Source organism: Callorhinus ursinus, unplaced genomic scaffold, assembly GCF_003265705.2.
Source record: "Callorhinus ursinus isolate GAN/ISIS: 27379988/994484 unplaced genomic scaffold, GSC_fseal_2.0 scaffold38, whole genome shotgun sequence".
Classification (NCBI taxonomy): domain Eukaryota; kingdom Metazoa; phylum Chordata; class Mammalia; order Carnivora; family Otariidae; genus Callorhinus; species Callorhinus ursinus.
Window position 1 is genome coordinate 5,755,405 of NW_027397100.1, and position 18,133 is coordinate 5,773,537.

Sequence of the window (18,133 nt, forward strand, 5' to 3'; positions counted from 1 at the left end):
CAACTTTACAACACCATCTGGAACTAATCCATGGCATAATAATTTGAATGTACCTAAAATGACGTTAAACACCATTCCACCGCCTTACTATTACACAGGTACTAGTAATTCACCAAGGATTTTCACTTTCATTATAGAAAACTAAAACTTAACCAGAAACCCATTCATTTCAAAACTCAGAAGACATCTCATTTCATGACGGTTGGGAAGTTATCATCCCTAATTGCAGGGAAGAAGGGAATTGTGACACAAAACTGAAATTGTCCGGGTAGACAGGAAGAACCTCCTTGAAATCCGTAACTCAAATGGCCAACAGGTGGCGCCACTTTCCCCTTTCAACACCCCCTAAACTGCCTTTGCAAGAAGACACTTTGGGGAGGATAGGGTTATTAGCTTTCAAGGGTTTCCTGTACTTCTTTGGATCTCCCCAACTCAGGTCTGAACTAGAGTTGCCAGTAAAGTTGTAACATGCTTCTAATATAAAGGAAAACATTTAAGTCATTAAAAATAAATGAAATAAAAGGCAAGAAAGAATTTAACTGTTCTTGGGTTTGTTTGGCATAAACTGGTATCAGTATTTGAAAAACAAAAAAATGGAGACTCCTTGGTCAATTTTACTGAATTTTGTACCAACAGAGGAAGCAATTTTGATGCCTCCTGTTTTAGATGAGCCATAAAAAGAGGAAATGACAGTTCCCCCAGCAGTAGAGTGGTGGGAGGATGATTTGAAGGTTCCTGGCAATGGGAGCACTTTGTGGAAAAGGCTGAGCTCCAGGAAGAAGAAACTGCTGAGTCAGAGCTGAAAAGTGGAGGTTCTCAGCAGAGGCAAGTCACTGCTTCAGCCAGCCTGTGCCCCACCTCCCTGGCAGGTCCAAAGGACTCTGGAGAACTCTCTTCCCTAGAGAGTAGGCAGGACTTACAGTATCAATTTGGACTAATAATTCAAATACAACATCCTGACTTATTACAGAGTGGGAGTTTACACAATCAAAGGGAAGAAATCCCAGCAAGAAACAACTGAGAAAATGATATAGTTGGAGTTCCTATAATGGAGGACTGGGTAAGAATGGAGGAAGGGACCATAGTGACCAGTGATGCCTGGCTCAGGCCTTGGCTTCTCATCTTGAAAAGAGAAACCCAGGGGCGCCCGGGTGGCTCAGTTGGTTAGGTGTCCAACTCTTGGTTTCGGCCCAGGTCGTGGTCTCAAAGTCATGAGACTTGAGCCTTGCGTCAGGCTCTGCGCTCAGTGTGGAGTTTGCTAGGGACTCTCTCCCACTCTCCTTTTGCCCTTCCCGACCCCCACTCTAAAATAAAAATCTTTAAAAATAAATAAATAAATGAAAGAGAGAGAACCCAGAGACTAGAGAACCTAGCTTTCCTTTAAATCATTTTGAACCTCAAAGTGGGGCTTTACTAGTTGAGCTTTCTAAAATTCTTGTTAAGCCCAGACTTGAGCTACAGAATACATGGACTTCCAGGATTGTCTTCTTCAAGGTTCTAGGCTCTTTTTCCTCATTGGAGTTTGGCTTTAGAGTCATATCTGAGCATCTCCAGGAATGACCAACTATGTGTGCTCTGGTCAACACTAGTCAGAATGTTTATCTGATGCAAGCATTTGTCATTGAGGACATGCAATCAGGGTACTGTCCACTGCTGGGTCTTGATGTCTAACACAGGTACACTGAATGTAAACAGTGTTTTAAAAAAAAATGAATTCCAGCTAGCCAAGTTTAACATGTTCATTTGCAAGACCCAGCCTTTCAGTATAAATTACTACCCTTTATCTGTAAGTATCTGCGGCCCTGAGGTCACTGCTGGTGGACAAAGAGATGTACTACAACTCTCTTAAGTGTTCACCACTGATGCCTTTCAGCAGTTTTCCTGCCCAGTATTTCTCAAAGTTTGGTGAGCAGACCACTTGGTTTAAAGGCACCCAATACTATTATTCTACCTCTATTAAATGAGCCCAGATCTACCTGGTGAATCTTAAGCACATAGGGTTTGAGGGAAAATGCTCTAGCCCTTTCTGGGTAGAACTCTTGGAATGAGGAAGGTCATTTGAGCATTCCCGTCTGCATAGTGCTACACTGCAAATAGGAAGAGTGTCAAAAGACAGACTCTTAAATTCTTCTACTCAAGGACAGAAATACCAATGGCAGTTAATGAACAATTCTGAGTGTTCTAAGAGAACCAAGCAGGGCACTTCTTCACGGTAGCTCCTAAAATTTGACTGCACATAAAGGTAGAGTGTTGTGCTACACTATATAGTTAGTGACAGATACTTAGCAGCCCTACCTAGAGGTTGATGGCTAATTAATCTTCAACCAAATACTAGTACTATTTCTCATCATGAACAGCTTGTGAGCTTACACTGATCGCTAAAGTAAAATATTACCATTTAAGTAAGGCTTTTCTAATAAATCTTACAAAGAGTAGTTCCTCAGAAATGAAGTTCAGATAAAAACATTTAACTTGGGGACCAAGTGCTGTGACCTATGTAGATGGACATTTTTGGGAGCATGTAGTTAAGACATTAACAGCCTCCTTCTCAAGGCACTTCTTCATCACCAAATGGGCCTTTAAGAGTTAAGTGAACACCTGATGACCCTTCCCCCAAACCACACAAGGACAAAACAAAATGAAATAAACAAAAAGGATTATATAGCACAAGATCCTTCCTCATTTTCTATTCCTAAATAGAAGCAGACTCTTTTCTTGGCCAAGAATTAGACAGCCTTGGAACAACTCACCATCATAGTAAAACTTGACACTTTCTGGAAGAGGTTCATATGGTGGAGCAAATACAGGGCCTTTATGTTCTAGGAATTTCCACTTGATGCCTTCAGGATAGCGCTCTTCTTCCCACCTTTAAAAGACAAAGTATAACCTCATTTAGTGATCACCTAATATAGAAATTATCACCTAGTAAATGCCCAAATAATTAATCTGCTCAATTGACTGGTGCTCTAGAATAACTCTGGGCCCCACATTCAAGGCCTGGATCAAAACAGCCATTATTCTTCACTTTGAAAAAGCCAACACTCATAACAAACAGAACAGAATGCTCAGGTGAACATAGGAAAATACAGTTCAACAGTTCAGTTCTAAGACTGGATACAAGGGATCCCCACTCAAGGAGCTTGGCAACAACTGGGGGATATGGAAATGGAAACAGCTGTTTTACCGCAATGGTATATAAGGCAGAGGTATTACTTAGCTGTTGATACACAGAAAAAGGCCGCCTGGGAATGGAGATGGCAGGTGAAGGTAGAGGGGAAAACAACCCTATAAGAAAGGACAAAATACAACAGAAGACTGGGAAATAATAGTTTGGTTGGGGTATACTGAGTTTAAGGTATTATGGGTTAGCTAGAGCTATCTAATAGCAGACCCTGATAAGTGAATGTAAAGTTTAGTGGCAACAGCTTTTAAAAAACCTTTTTACTTTGGGTGGGGGGATCGGTTAGCCTGGTGATGGATATTGAGGGCACGTGCTGCATGGAGCACTGGGTGTTGTACGAAAACAATGAATCGTGGATCACTGCATCGAAAACTGGTGATGTACTGTATGGTGACGGACATAATAATAAAATAAAATTTAAAAAACAAAAAGTTTTTACTTTAAAAATTAGACATACAGAAAAACAAAGACAAATAAAAGGAACACCATATACCCATCACTTACATTCAACAACTGTTAATATTATGCTAAGTTTCCTATCTTTTGCTGAACCATTTCAGCAATGTACACTGCAGATATGATACCTCACCTCCTAATAGTTCAGCAAATGTCTCTATAAAAATAAGGATATTCTGTCACATAACTACAATACTATCACATCTAATAAAATTAGTATTCTAGGGGCGCCTGGGTGGCTCAGTTGGTTGAGCGACTGCCTTTGGCTCAGGTCATGATCCTGGAGTCCCGGGATCAAGTCCCGCATCAGGCTCCCTGCTCAGCAGGGGGAGTCTGCCTCTCCCTCTGACCCTCCCCCCTCTCGTGCTGTCTCTTTCTCATTCTCTCTCTCTCAAATAAATAAAATCTTTAAAAAAAAAAATTAGTATTCTAATACTTAGACCATACTAAAAACTTCCAATTCTATTCAAAATATGTTTTATAGGCAGGATCCAATTAAGGATCATGCACTGCCATTGGTTGACAAGTCTTTCTTTTTCTCTAATTAGACCTTCTCACCATCGCCACCATTTTGCTTTTTTGAGTCAGTCAGTTGTCTTACAGATGGAATATTTTAAAAACTTCACAGATTTTAATCTTCACTATTTCTACTTTAAAAGTCAAAGTTCTACAGAATCCTTCTAAAGCCTAATTATGCATATTCTATTACTTCCTATCATCTTCTTACTCCCAATATTTTTTCTAACTCCAATATTTTAAAGTTCAGAAACATTAAATAAAAATTATACATATCAAACTGCTGTAATAAGAGCATCACTATAAAACCAAAGTCAACATAGATGGCCAAATGATTTTTGACAAGGGTGCCAAGACCATTCAATGGAGCAAGGAATCTCTTCAACAAATGGTGTTGGGAAAACTAGATATTCACATGCAGAAGAATGAAGTTGGGCCCCTACCTTATACTATATAAAAAAATAAACTCAAAATGGATCAGAGACCCAAACATAAAGGCTAAAACTATAAAACTCTTAAAAGAAAACACAGGGCAAAAGCTTCATGACTTTGAATTTAGCCATGATTTCTAAGACACCCAAAGCACAGGAAACAAAAGAAAAAGATCAACTGGACTACAAAGTTAAAAACTGTACATCAAAGGACACAAGAGTGATGAGGCAACCCACGAATGAGAGAAAAGATTTGCAAAGCATGTATCTGATAAAGGATTAACATCTAGAATAAAGAACTACAACTCAACCACAAAACAACCAACCCAATTTTAAAAACTGGCGAAGGATTCGAAGACACATTTCTCCAAAGATACACAAGTGGCCAGTTAGCATCTGAAAAAAATGTTCAACATCACCAATCATTAGGAAATATAAAGTCAAAGCTATGAGATACCGCTCACACCTATTAGGGTGACTATTATAAAAGCAAAAACAAACCAGGAAATAACAAGTATTGACAAACATGTGGAGGAATTAGAACCCTTATGCACCGTTGGTGAGAATGTAAACTGTGCAGCCACTGTGGAAATCAGTACAGTGAAAAATTGCTTGAAAATGCAACACAGAACTACCACATGATCCGGCAATTTCACTCCTAGGAATATAACCAAAACAACTGAAAGCAGGTATTAAACAAATACTTGTTCTCCAATGTTCACAGCAGCACTCTTCACAATTGCCAAAAGGTTGAAACAACCTAAGTATCCATCAATAGGTGAATGGATAAACAAAATGAGGTCTCTCCATACAATGAAATATTATTCAGCCTTAGAAAAGAAGGAAATTCTGACACATGCCACAACATGAATGAACCTGGAGGACATTTTCTTAAGTGAAATAAGCCAGTCACAAAAGGCCACATATTGTGTATTTCCACTTACATGAGGTACGTAAAATAATCAAATTCATAGAGACAAAACGCAGAAGGGTAGTTACCAGGGTCCAGGGTCCAGGGGGAATGAGGGAGAGTTGCTGTTTAACAGAGTTTCAGTTTTGTAAGATGAAGAGAGGTCTGGAGATGGATGGTAGTGGTAAAGGTTACACAACAATGCGAATGCACTTAATAGACTTAACTGCACACTTAAAGATGGTTAATATAGTAAATTTTATGTTATGTTTTACAACAATTAAAAATAATTTAAAAAAACAAAAAACAACACCTCCAAGTCAAGATTTAACAAAATCTTAAACCTAGAAGGAGCATTATCCTCAGTAACCAACCTACCACTCTACATATGAAACTGCCAGGATCTCCCAACTAGACCCTGGCATAGAAAGGCCTAGATGCAGGTACCCATCCAAATCCCAGAGTCTATTACTCTCCAAATCAGAGAAAATTCACGTGTGTGTATGTATGTATGTATGTATGTACGATGTGTGTAGGCACATACGTACTACAAGAAGCCTATGTAAAACAGTCACAGAGTAACTGTGAGGAGATGCAGAGCACCCTGTTTTCCCTTATACTAGGACTTGGTTCCATTCTTCTCATCAACTCCAGTGGTTTTTTAACTAAGACTCCAAGCTGTTTTTATAATTCTTCCTATTCCAACATGTTCATCCTCAGGACTCACAGTTACTTATCATTTAAGCAAAATAAGAGATTCAGTCAATCACTCAACACTAAACCTCAGTTTAAATCGAAAGAGAAAGTATCCTTCAAGAGGCTGATATCAATGGATCAACAACTATTACTATACCAATAAAAACAGTAGCATTGCCCTTCTAGGCCTGCATCAATGGCTCACCAACAAAATTAAGAAAAACACATACTTAGACACTGAAATGACTTCTCTATGGCAGGCTTATGAGTTCAAGGCAGTTATCAATTTGACAGTAAAATATGCTTGAAAAGGGGAAGGTGGAAAAGTGCTAGAAACGTGTTTTAAGACAGAAAGGTAAACATCCATATGCTGTTTGAAATCAAGTTCCTTTGCAGTTAACAAGCACCTCACAGTACACTGTAAAATGCATATTTAATTTTTCAAATTCAGAAATAAAGCTCATGTACTATAGCTTTCCTGAAGCTAATCTCTAGAATCAAGGACAGTTTTTCTGGTTTGAGAAGAGTATCAATCCATATCCCATAAATTTCTTATCACTATTACTGACTGTATTTGTGAATCCTGGTCTTTCAACACTAATTCCTTACATTATAACCCCAACTCCTTACAGCATTTTGCCTTTGCTTTAGCTTGAAACCTCCATTTAAAAGTCACCTAACACCAGCAACGAATTCCCCAGTTTCTAGGTCTTTTTGTGAAGAATAAACTTCACTTCTTCTGTTCCAACAGGTCAGCCCTGACACCCCACACACCTATAATGGGTAATCCTTAAAAACAGGGTGATCCGGGTTAATTAGGTTTTCCCAAGCCTGAGCATACCAACACCACTTATAACACTGTTTCTAAAGGGAAAATGTGATACAATAAAGAAACCCAGAGGGGATCTGAACCATTTTCCCTTCTCCACAATTACCAAAGAGTTGTCTCAAGATCAAAGTTTTGCTGGTTTCTTTTTGGCAACATCAACACATCTGCAGACTTTGAGGGGGAAGCAAAAGGTCTGCACCTCTGCCAAACTGAGGAAGTTATGTCTCTTTTAGTGGGAGAGCAAGAGGAATAATTAAAAAAAAAAAGAGAGAGAGAGAGAACATCTGCCACTTAACTCCCTGACTAGGCTGTCAGTGGAAGTCACTGAGAACTGGACCACTGACTTCAGAGTATAGCAGGCAGCCTACCACGACAGGAAGAAAGGGCAAACTATCAGCTAAGCAGTCCATCATTCTTGTTCTCTACTTAATAAAAAGTTACAGTGTGCCATCAAGCAATGTGCTTAAGAAAGCACAAAATTTAACAATCCGACTTGAGGACAGCATGCATTGGAGGCTACAGAAAAGACTGCTGACCCCCAAACCAATCATCTTTAGTTAAAGACTAACCAATCCTACTTAAACCAAAATAAGAATAAAAATCAAAGGTTACGGTCTCTCAGAATTAGTATGTGGCAACACTGATAAGGATTCCAACCACAGAAGCAAAATTAGGTTATTAGACCCTTCCAGGGTATCTAATTCCACACAAGGCTGGACCAGGATAAGAGTATATCTGCTTCAGGGTCCCACAACAGCCAAGGCTACAAAGGAAGGGGGAAGACAGTAGGGAGTTAGTGATAAGGAAATGATCTTGTTCATTCAGCAAACACTTACTGAGCACCCACCATAGAACCCTGACAAACATAAAAGACTGATGAATTACTAACCCACCATTCTCAGGACTCCTAATAACCCCTAACTTACATAATCATTTCATTTTGGGGTGCCTACATGGCTCAGTCAGTCAAGCAGCTGATTTTTGGCTCAAGGTCATGATCTCAGGGTCATGAGATGGAACCCCACGACAGGTTCCTTGCTGGGCATGGAACCTGCTTAAGATTCTCTCTCCCTCTCTCTTAAAAAAAAAAAAAAAAAAAAGGCATTTTATTTTATCTTCAAAAATTGATTTAGGAGTGCTTGGGTGGCTCAGTCGGTTGAGCGTCTGACTCTTGCTTTCAGCTCAGGCCATGACCTCAGGGTCATGAGATCGAGCCTTTTGTCAGGCTCCACACTCAGTGTGGAGCCTGCTTCAGATTGTCTTTCTCCCTCCTCTCCCTCTGCCCCTTCCCCTGCTCTCTCTCTAAAAATAAATAAATCTCTAAAAAATTTTTTATTAAAGGTGAATATTCTATCTCTGAAAAACTTTGATTAGTTCCAAAGAAAACAATGGGAAAAAAAAGAGAGAAGAAAATAAAAACACATATCTGTTTGTTTCCTGATTCTGACTTTGGAAAGGCCCAGAATTCCTCTGCTCTGTGATTTTCCTTTTCCACACTTTCATTTTAACCCCATATGTGTTCACACCAACAATGCCAATTACATAGCTGTGTTGAGCATTTCTGCCATTGCAGCTCTGCTCCTCTCAGACACCTCCCTGGTCACTGATCTCTCCCTTTTCCTTAGGCATGCTGTGCTGGGGAGATTACTGTTCTAAATTAAAAAAGCCATAGAGTAACTACATACAAATGGGTCTGGAACTCTACATACCAAACTATGAATAGTGGTTACCTCAAAGCTGTAGTAGTCTAACTTAATACACCTCTGGATCATTTGACTCTTTTCAACACAAATACAAATCACATATAATTTAACTCATACAAAGTTTTAAGAAGTACCAGTATTAAAAATACTTAATTTCAAGATTCCAAACACCAAAATTTATTAAATAAAAAATAAAATTTCCCACCTAAACACACACATCTCAATAGTAACCTGCTATTGTTATTCTCCTCCATAAAGACTGAATCTTCACTCCCAGTGAGGACACCTGTTTTCTCAGTCACAACCCTAGATGTTCTGATATTCACTAATGTTTTCCTAATCTGAGAGACATTACATAAAAAGATTTATCATTCATTAGTTTCTTAGCATTTTTCTTTGCCCATATTTTGTTTACTGATCACTTTTCTAAGACTGTTCATTTTTAAAAGACCTTTTTTCAAATTAAGAATCTTAGCCCTTTGTAGTGCAAAAATTTCCCTTTTTTAATGGCATGAGTTTGTTTGCCATATACTACATTTTAATTTTGATGTATCAATTTTGTAAATATTTTCCTATGGCTCTGGTCATATGTCCTGCCTCAAAAGGTCTTCATTATTTTACAATTTTAAAATATTCATCCAGATTTCCTTGTGGAGGTTATTTTTTTAAACAAACAGGCGGTTTCCTGAACATGATTTATAAAATAATCCATCTTTTCCCTATCATTTTAAATGCAACTTTCTTCATAAGCCAAATTCACACATACATACACACACACACACACACACACACACACACACACACACACACACACACACAGTCCACTTCCATAGTTCATTCTGTTCAACAGGGTGGGACCTAGTTTTTAGATCCAATAGGCTTAGAGCTAGTTAGCCTTCTCACTAGCACCTGGAAAACTTATTTCAGAATGTTATTGGAGAGATTTTTTAAAGTACTTCCCTCCTCCTCTAAAGATCAGGCTATTAAATTTTAGTAACACTCTTGCTTAATTAGGCTGTGGAATCCGAGAGCTGACATTGTAACCCAGTGCTGCGATGTTACCATTTCCACTTCTGCTCCTCTTCTTTCTTCGGCTTCTTTTTCTTGCTATCTGGCTCAGGAACTTTTTTATCTTTATCTTTCTCTTTATTCTTGGGTTTTTTCAATTTACCGTCCTACAAAGAAACATGGTGAGAAAGCACTTAAGTACAACCACATTTAAGAAGTTTTGAGGGGCCATTAGGAATAAAAACTGGAATCACAGAATATTAAAACTGGAGAGGTTCTTAAAATCTAATGCTCTCAAATTTGATAGATGAGTTAAAATTTATTGGTCTTTTTCCCTAGGGCCATATTTCCCAAAACTCCCTGACAAATGGTTACCTGAGAAAGTAGTTAAAAACACTCAGTCTGCATGGCAAGAGCCTGGGAAATTATATATATTTTTTAGCCTCAGAGGAATGTTTGTGAAAGCACTGCTACAGCAACTAATCCCTGCGTGTTATCCTCACTTGTTTTTAAATCTACTCATCTTTAAACCTCTTCGAACGCCATGAACTAATGGGAATAGGAGAACTTGTATTCAGATAATATAGATTTTGAAAGGAAATTCCTGACTGAATCTGAGAGGGGCTGTGGGGGAACACTTCCTATCACTGTTGCTTGCATACACGAAGTCAGGAAGCAGTAAACAAGTGTTGTCACCCATTCCTATGATACTATTTCTTTATGGCTCTTCTTTGAACTGTAACCCCCGATGAGCTGTCATTGTGGCACAAATATAAACAAATATAATTCAGTAACACAGAAGATCAATCTCAAAACACACACACCCAGACAAAAATTCAACTATTCACAAAAATTCAGCTATTCAACAAGTGGAGGTCCTGCTCCACAGGATCTAAGCTCTTTTAAAGCATATTTTCTGGGGCGCCTGGGGGGCTCAGTCGTTGGGCCTCTGCCTTCGGCTCAGGTCGTGACCCCGGGGTCCTGGGATCGAGCCCCACATCGGGCTCCCTGCTCAGTGGGAAGCCAGCTTCTCCCTCTCCCTGTCCCCCTGCTCATGTTCCCTCTCTCGCTGTGTCTCTGTCAAATAAATAAATAAAATCTTAAAAAAAAAAATATTGTCCTTTGTCTAACTATCCAAGATCATTTTTTATTCAACAAGTTTTATAAGCCATGAAAAGTGGTTTTGATCAAAAACGAATGATGTAATATATGGTGATTAACATAACAATAAAAAATTTAAAAAAAGTGGTTTTGAGTCATCTTAAAATCAATTACAGAATGACAGAGCTTGAGAGGCCTTTATAATTTTTAGACAGTTTGATCTGACATATCCAGTTATAACCAAGGAAAACTCTGAAATGGAATTTACCTGTTCAAGGTCATATAGTTGCTATTGACCATGATGAGCGCCCAAGTTTACCAGAAAAATCATAGTGTGATTCATGGGAATGACTGGAATATAAAAACATTCTAGGACTATATGATAGGATAACAATCAAGATAAACTGAGGATTTTAAAGCAAATGATCTTTGGGGTAGAAGGAAGGGAAAGACTACAGTACCAGACATATTTTAAAATAGGAATGGAGAATACCAATATATAAGTATTTTGGGGAGGAGAAGTATTAGAGGATCATATTAATTCAGATAATGTTTACTATTTTGCCTGAAACACACCACAGGAAAGGGAAACGTTTTTCAGTTAAGACATTCTCTGAACAGCTTCTGAACAGGCATATAGATGGTTCCATCAGGAAACCACTGGTTACATTGTATGTTTTCAAGCCTCAAAATGGGATAATCAGTCACTGAGAAACTTGAGAACAATTCCCAGAAATGAAAAAAACCATAGCCAGTGAGTGAGGTTTCAGGACTGCTCCTGCCATCTGGGGTCCCAGCCATTAAAGAAGACTGTGTATTAATTCTAAGTCTTTCAGACTGCATTTTTTTTCCCCCTGCAGGGAGAGGGCTGCTGAAAAGAACAATAAAAAAAGAAAAAGTCAAGTGTTCTTTTTTCCAAATGGTTTAAAATAGTTATTACTAACTCCTTCCCAACTCAGAGAAAGGTTATTATTTTCCATTAACGCAACAAAGGCCTAAAGGCAATATAGAAAGCATGGAAAGCTACAGTTTGACATTTCTTTACCTACTAGTCTGTACTGATCATCTACATAAAAGTGGAGTGACTACCACAATCACTCATTTCACCCTTAACTCCTTGAGTTGGTGCTCATAAACTTGAACTGCCAAGAACAGACTAGTTGTCAGAACAAAGAGTTCTCTAACTATAGGACCTGATCATCTCTCTATGGCTCACTTACTCATTAATATATATTTTTAAAGATTTATTTATTTGAGAGTGAGAGAGCACAAGCAGGGGAAACAGCAGAGGGAGAGGGAGAAGCAGGCTCCCCGCCAAGCAGGGAGCCCGATATGGGGCTCGATCTCAGGACCCTGGGATCATGACCCTAGCTGAAGGCAGACACTCAACTGACCGAGCCACTCAGGCACCCCTTCATTAATATTCTTAATGTGATTTCATTAAAGACCCTTCTCCCTTCCTGTGGAGTTAAAGGATCAGCAAAGTCACAGAGGAGACGGAATAACATGGTAGCTAGTGCACTGGTTCTGGAATCAGACTGCATGGGATCAAATGCTGACTTTACTACGTAGGAGTTGTGTGACTTCAGCCAAATGATCTCAGCCTCTCTATTACCTCAGTTTCTGCATCTGTAAAATGCAGAGAATAGATAGTAGCAATGTTTACCTCTTAATGGCTATTGTAAAGATTAAATGAAGTGATTCATATAAAGCATAAAGTGTTTGGCACACGGTAAGCATCTATGACATTTAATTTTGATTATTATCATTCTTACTACTACTGCAGTAGATTACACTCTTAAAACTCACTGCTCCCTATCACTATCTTTATGGCTCATACTTCGACAAGCTACTGACTTAATACTTGTGAATCCATTTTGCCCATGGCCGTGGCTAACCACAAATGCAGCGTAAGAGCTAAGAACTCACTCAACCCCTTCTCTTGGGAGAGTGCAAGATTAAGACCCCTGTGAATTTCTGACATCCTTCTCCTGAATTACTTGCTAACAACTCTTTAGTACAAGAAATACCACGTGCCAAAAGGAACCATATTATTATATTTTTAAATCTACCACAACCATAAGTATTTGAGTGGAGCTGAGATTTTAAGGAAGGTGATAAGCCAGGAGAAGAAGGGAGGAAGAGCATGTGTGTTCCAGACAGAGGGAACAGCATGTGCTACATAAAGCTCTGAAGCACAAAAGAATCCAGTGTGGAAAAGAAACAAAGGAGGCCAGTGAGGCTGGAACAAGCTCAATTAGAGAAGAGGCACAAGATGAAGGAGGGCACCAGATGCAGGGGTCAGACTGGGAGGAGTTGTGGTAAAGAGCTTGGGTTTCTTCATATGTCCAGGGGCACCCAATTCAAGGCCCTTAAACACACAGAGTTACCCAAAGTGAGTGATGAGCAAGCTTTGTTAAATATGAGAGTGCTAAAAATCAATCTTAGGGGAAACTTTTCCAGGTTGAAAGCCTGGAAGTTCTTGTTAACACTGCCTCTGCATGTATGAAGATGGTGCGGTTTCTCCAAAAACATCAGCTGGCAGCAGCGCTATGGGTAGACACCCTGGAAGGCTAAGAGAGATCTTAAAACTCACAGTGCCACGGCCACCGCTACACATCTACGAGTTTTTCTTAGCGTTTCCTCTACCACAGACCAATACGTTCCCTAAAACTCATCTGCCTTCAAAAGTTGTTTATGGAAAACTCCCTACTCCAAACCCAAGCCTCCAAGGGCCATAGTCTCTTTACTAACCTCTTCTTCCTCCAGTTTTCGTTTCTTCTCTTTCTTGATATCTTCTGTTTTAATTTTCTTAGGTTTATAATCAGCACTACAAAGGGGAACATGAATATGCAATTAACACAACTTTGACACAGTAGTTCTCACCAACAGGATCAGGACCTCCAAACTCCTCTTGGAGGCTTCGAATGCAGGTATGACTATTCTTAGCTGGACATTCTACAGTCAGAACAGGAATGGAGAAAGAAGGCCTGACCAAGGACCAACAGTTACAGTCCTACACAGAACAAAACAAACAATTTATACTACACACAGGCCTGGAAGAGAAGGGGAGTAGAGGGCTATCTGGAAACAGACACCACTAGAAGATGAAAGTCTGGGAACCAAATGCCCAGTGCAACAATGGCTACCACAAGGTAATATCTGGCTGGAAGGGGGAGGAAAGAAATACTGTATGCATTCTAAATGAATACAAATGAGTTCACCAAGTAGTTCTCTCCTCCCTTCCCATCCACTTTCTACCACAAATCCTCTGTAGATTCCTGAAGCATAATAAGCTATACAAGACTGAACATAAGGAATAGAACTTAACCTCACGGAATCTCAGAAAGAGGTACACGTAAGCCTCAAATAACTATTTTAAGAGCAATTTTATTATCTCTATATACGGAAACATCACTTAGAATTCACTGACAGGCACAGATCCTAGGAAAAATTGCTTTAACAGTGAAAAATTATCTGTGGTAGGTGATAAATTAAAAGCAACTTAAATAGATATTCTTTATGAATTCTGTATTATTTGAAATTCCTACAATAAACAGGCATTACCTTTTAAATATGAAAAAATAATAAAAATACATATTCTCCAGCTAAGCCTCAGATACACTAACTTGCTTAGCAAACCCTGCATCTCATAATTCAAAGATAAATGAATTGCCCAGTCCATTAATTACAAATTCCAGATGACTAAAGTTAATTAATGCAGTTTTTCTGTGTACTGGAGAGACCTATATCCCATTTATTCTTTAAACAAATCCTTTTTGTTTTCAAAAATCAAAGAATAAAAAATACTCACTCATCCTCTTCTCGAGGCCTCTTTAACGGCTTTATATCCTCTTTAGGAGGAGCAAAATAGCCATCATCTTCAGGTTCATCTTTAATTCGTGGTGGACTACAGAGGGAAAAAAACTAATGAGTTTGGGAATGTCTACATTATGTTAAATAATCTAAAGTAGGAATAAATCATCTCACTGAGAAGTAGCTAAGATAAGGATTAACAAGATGCATTTGTACTTATTGTAAAAGTTTTCTGTAAGCGCTCCTTTTCACTTAGTATCTCACTACAACCCTGTGAAGTAGATGAACAGGCAGTATCAAGACTGGGGATCAGGACTCCTTAATCTAAGTCAGTATTCTTTTCTACTGCATCTTCGCTGCCTTTGCCAGCATGACCCAAACCACAACAGGAACAAACTTAATTGTTCCCTCACCTTGCAGGAGGGATCTACTATGTATCTAAATCCTCGAATGATCCAAACTGATTATTCTAGTACTCCAAAAGCTAAATATAATTTTACAAGGGAGGGAATAAAAATTTATTTCCCAAGAACCTTAAAGTTCTAATGGAAACTAACCTTAGTTACATGGGAAAATAACTAAGCTGGCATTACAACAAAAGAAGGGAATGTGCTAAATGAGAGAAGAGGCCATGAACAAACTGAAGCCATTCCAAACCAAATCCAGTCATTGTTCAACTTCCTCCCTTGGTTTACTTAGGTTATACACAGAAGAGTGCCTTGCCCTATTTTTAAGACTTTTTGCCTTCTGAATATATAAAAAGATGATTGTTAGACAACTATTTTGAACCAGAAAGAGGAAGGAACAAGTGGGGGGAGGGGAACCCATGGGACCAGCAATCACCACAGCCGTGGGATGTTCCCTGGCCTGACACATCTAGGCAGAACCTCACTGTTGACGGCCAGAAGCACCTATGAAGCTAAGTAACTCAGGACAGAGAACGCCTCCCAACATGAAATTATCCATCTCTAAGGGGTCCAAGGGATAGGCCTCCAGATTCAGCTGCCAAGGACAGTCAAGATATTCGCGGGGTTTCAATGCTACCACACCCCAAACTCCCCAAGCATACTGGATCCCTTTGCTTGACACAGAATCTGAATGTTTAAAGAGATTAGCTTTTCTTCCTTATTTCTGCACATTCCTCAAATGCCAATCTCTATATCTGCTTCCCCTCACCATGGAAATCACTAACATAGCATCAAGAGTCCAGTATCTCCAAACGCTTTGCACCAAAAGGAAAGAAACACTGCCACTGACCCAACTAGTTAAGTAAATGCTAGATCTTAGTACTGTCATGGGTGAAGTTAACAACATGTGGGAAGGGTTACTAGGGCTGAAGGAAGAACTTCTGAAACAATTTATCAGAAAACTGTGTTCCACCCAGGAAAGCATCTTGATTGTCTACAAAGACAAACATGCAAGCTAGCAAGCAGCCCAGCAAGGTGAATATAGAGACCACTGCCTGGAAGACTGTGTTCCTAATCTTCTAACATGGAAAGTCTGAAACTGAATCCTAGACTACACACCAAGTCCAGAGAGTCTATTTATACCTTAGTGTTAGTTTATAAAAGTCCTAGGTGGTCTCTTGGCAGGAAATAGCCACCCTGTACTCACTTTATCTAAGAAATCAGAACACCTAGGGTAGTTTTCAGCTCTAATGCTTCTTGAATTATTATTCCACATTCCTGTAACAGTTACAAAATATGCCTGAAGAGGGCTCCTACTTCTCCTAGTCAAGGGATTCAGAGAACATGGCAGAATTTTCAAAAATGTTCCCAAATGAAACTGAAAGTTCAGAGTTTCAAGGAAGCAAAACTCCTCAACACTCTGTTCTAGTCAATATGCAAACCCTTCCAACAACTCCTAGGAAATCCATTCTATCATTCAATGCAGCAAGTGAGAATATATGATCATAACTAATTATTTTTTGAAACTGGAGGGTTTTTTAGGGAGTTGAGGCAGATGAGGAAAACAGTCAAAATGGCAGAAACAGTACAGAAAAACCGACCTCTAGATTGTATGCATTTTCCTCTTCTTGAAAAGAGATAATGTATTCCTACTCAACTCTACACTTATCCTTAAAAGGTAGACCAAGTAAGCTTCTATAGCTATAGATGAGCCTCAGAATATAGTAGTCCACCTTTTTCTACAGGGCATATATTCCAAGACCTCCAGTGAATGCCTGAAACTATGCAAGTACTGAACCCTGTATGTACATCATAATTATTCCTATACATACATACTTATGGTAAAGTTTAATTTATAAATCAGGCACAGCAAGAGATTAATAGCAATAAAAACAGCAATTTTAATACACTGTAATAAAATTTATGAGAACATGGTCTCTTTTTCACTCAAAATATCTTATTGTACTGTACTCACCCTTCTTCTTGTAATGTGTGATAAATGCCTACGTGATGAGATGAAGTGAGGTGAATGACACAGGCATTGTTGTGGCATAGCATTAGGCTACTACCGACCTTCTGACAATATCAGAAGGAGTATCACCTACTTCCTGACCGTGGTTGACCGTGGCTAAATGAAACCACAGAAAGCAAAACTGTGGATTAAGTTGGGGGGGGGGGACGCAAATGGGGGGAAGACTACTGTATTACTAAGGAGGAATTCAGAGTAGGGTTTTCCAGGAAACTCCGTAATTACTACTGACTTGAGTATGAGGTTTCTTTTGGGGGAGATGAAAATGTTCTGAAATTAAGATAGTGGGGTAGGGGAGGTTGTACAACCTTGTGAATTCACTAAAAACCAATAAACTGTACACTTTTAAAGGGAGAAATTTCCGGTATGTAAATTGTATCTGAATTTTTAGAAATTTCTTCCTGTTACTCTTCTCCACTCAAAATAGCCTTCTGGAAAATGTGCTGGTCAGTTTCACTAAATGACACTTCAGAGATGCTCAAATTAGCTTAGACCAAGTCCTCTCACGGCCAAGCTCCCTGGAAACCTAGAGGGGGCCCGGTCAGTACATTTTAGGTAAGTTCAGGTGACACTACCACATGCACAGGTGGCCAAGAGAAAGAGCAGCCCAGGCAGCAGAAGAGTCTTACCTAGAGAAGCCATTTTCCTTTTCCTTTTTTATTTTTGCATCCCCAGAGGCTCTAACCTGAAAATAATAGTAACTGATTAGTACCTTAAAGGGACTAAATTTAAAAAAGCCTTTCTCTTATTTGAGAACATTTGGCTTCAATTCCTGGAGCATCTTGATCGCAGACTCATTCTTACTATTAACAAAACTGAACAGGGGAAGCAAAGGTCTTGACATTTTCCTAAGACTCGTTTTTTACAGTTCTTCGGGGTGAATTATCCAATTTACTGAGAAATGTTTCCCCTCAAAATGGCAGCTTTTTACCTTTAAATGATGGCAGGTCCCCCTCCCTCAATAAATATACTCTCTCTCTCAAGTATTTGCCCTTGGCAGGGCAGAGAAAAAAGGAAACAAAACAAAATGGAATAGTCTGTTTCCTGCCT

At 39.1% G+C, this 18,133-nt stretch overlaps 1 protein-coding gene across 3 annotated transcripts in view; it reads right to left on the reverse strand.

The window, feature by feature from the left end:
- The window catches only part of TOP1 (DNA topoisomerase I), a 96,599-nt gene that overhangs the window by 31,981 nt on the left and 46,485 nt on the right, over positions 1–18,133 (reverse strand). For all 3 annotated transcript variants that reach the window (XM_025875595.2, XM_025875597.2, XM_025875596.2), the window contains exons 5-9: positions 17,713–17,768; positions 14,646–14,741; positions 13,586–13,661; positions 9,785–9,897; positions 2,751–2,866 (exon numbers count right to left, since the gene is read on the reverse strand). In XM_025875595.2, the coding sequence (XP_025731380.1) occupies positions 2,751–2,866; positions 9,785–9,897; positions 13,586–13,661; positions 14,646–14,741; positions 17,713–17,768 (457 nt within the window). The remainder of the gene's footprint in view (positions 1–2,750; positions 2,867–9,784; positions 9,898–13,585; positions 13,662–14,645; positions 14,742–17,712; positions 17,769–18,133) is intronic.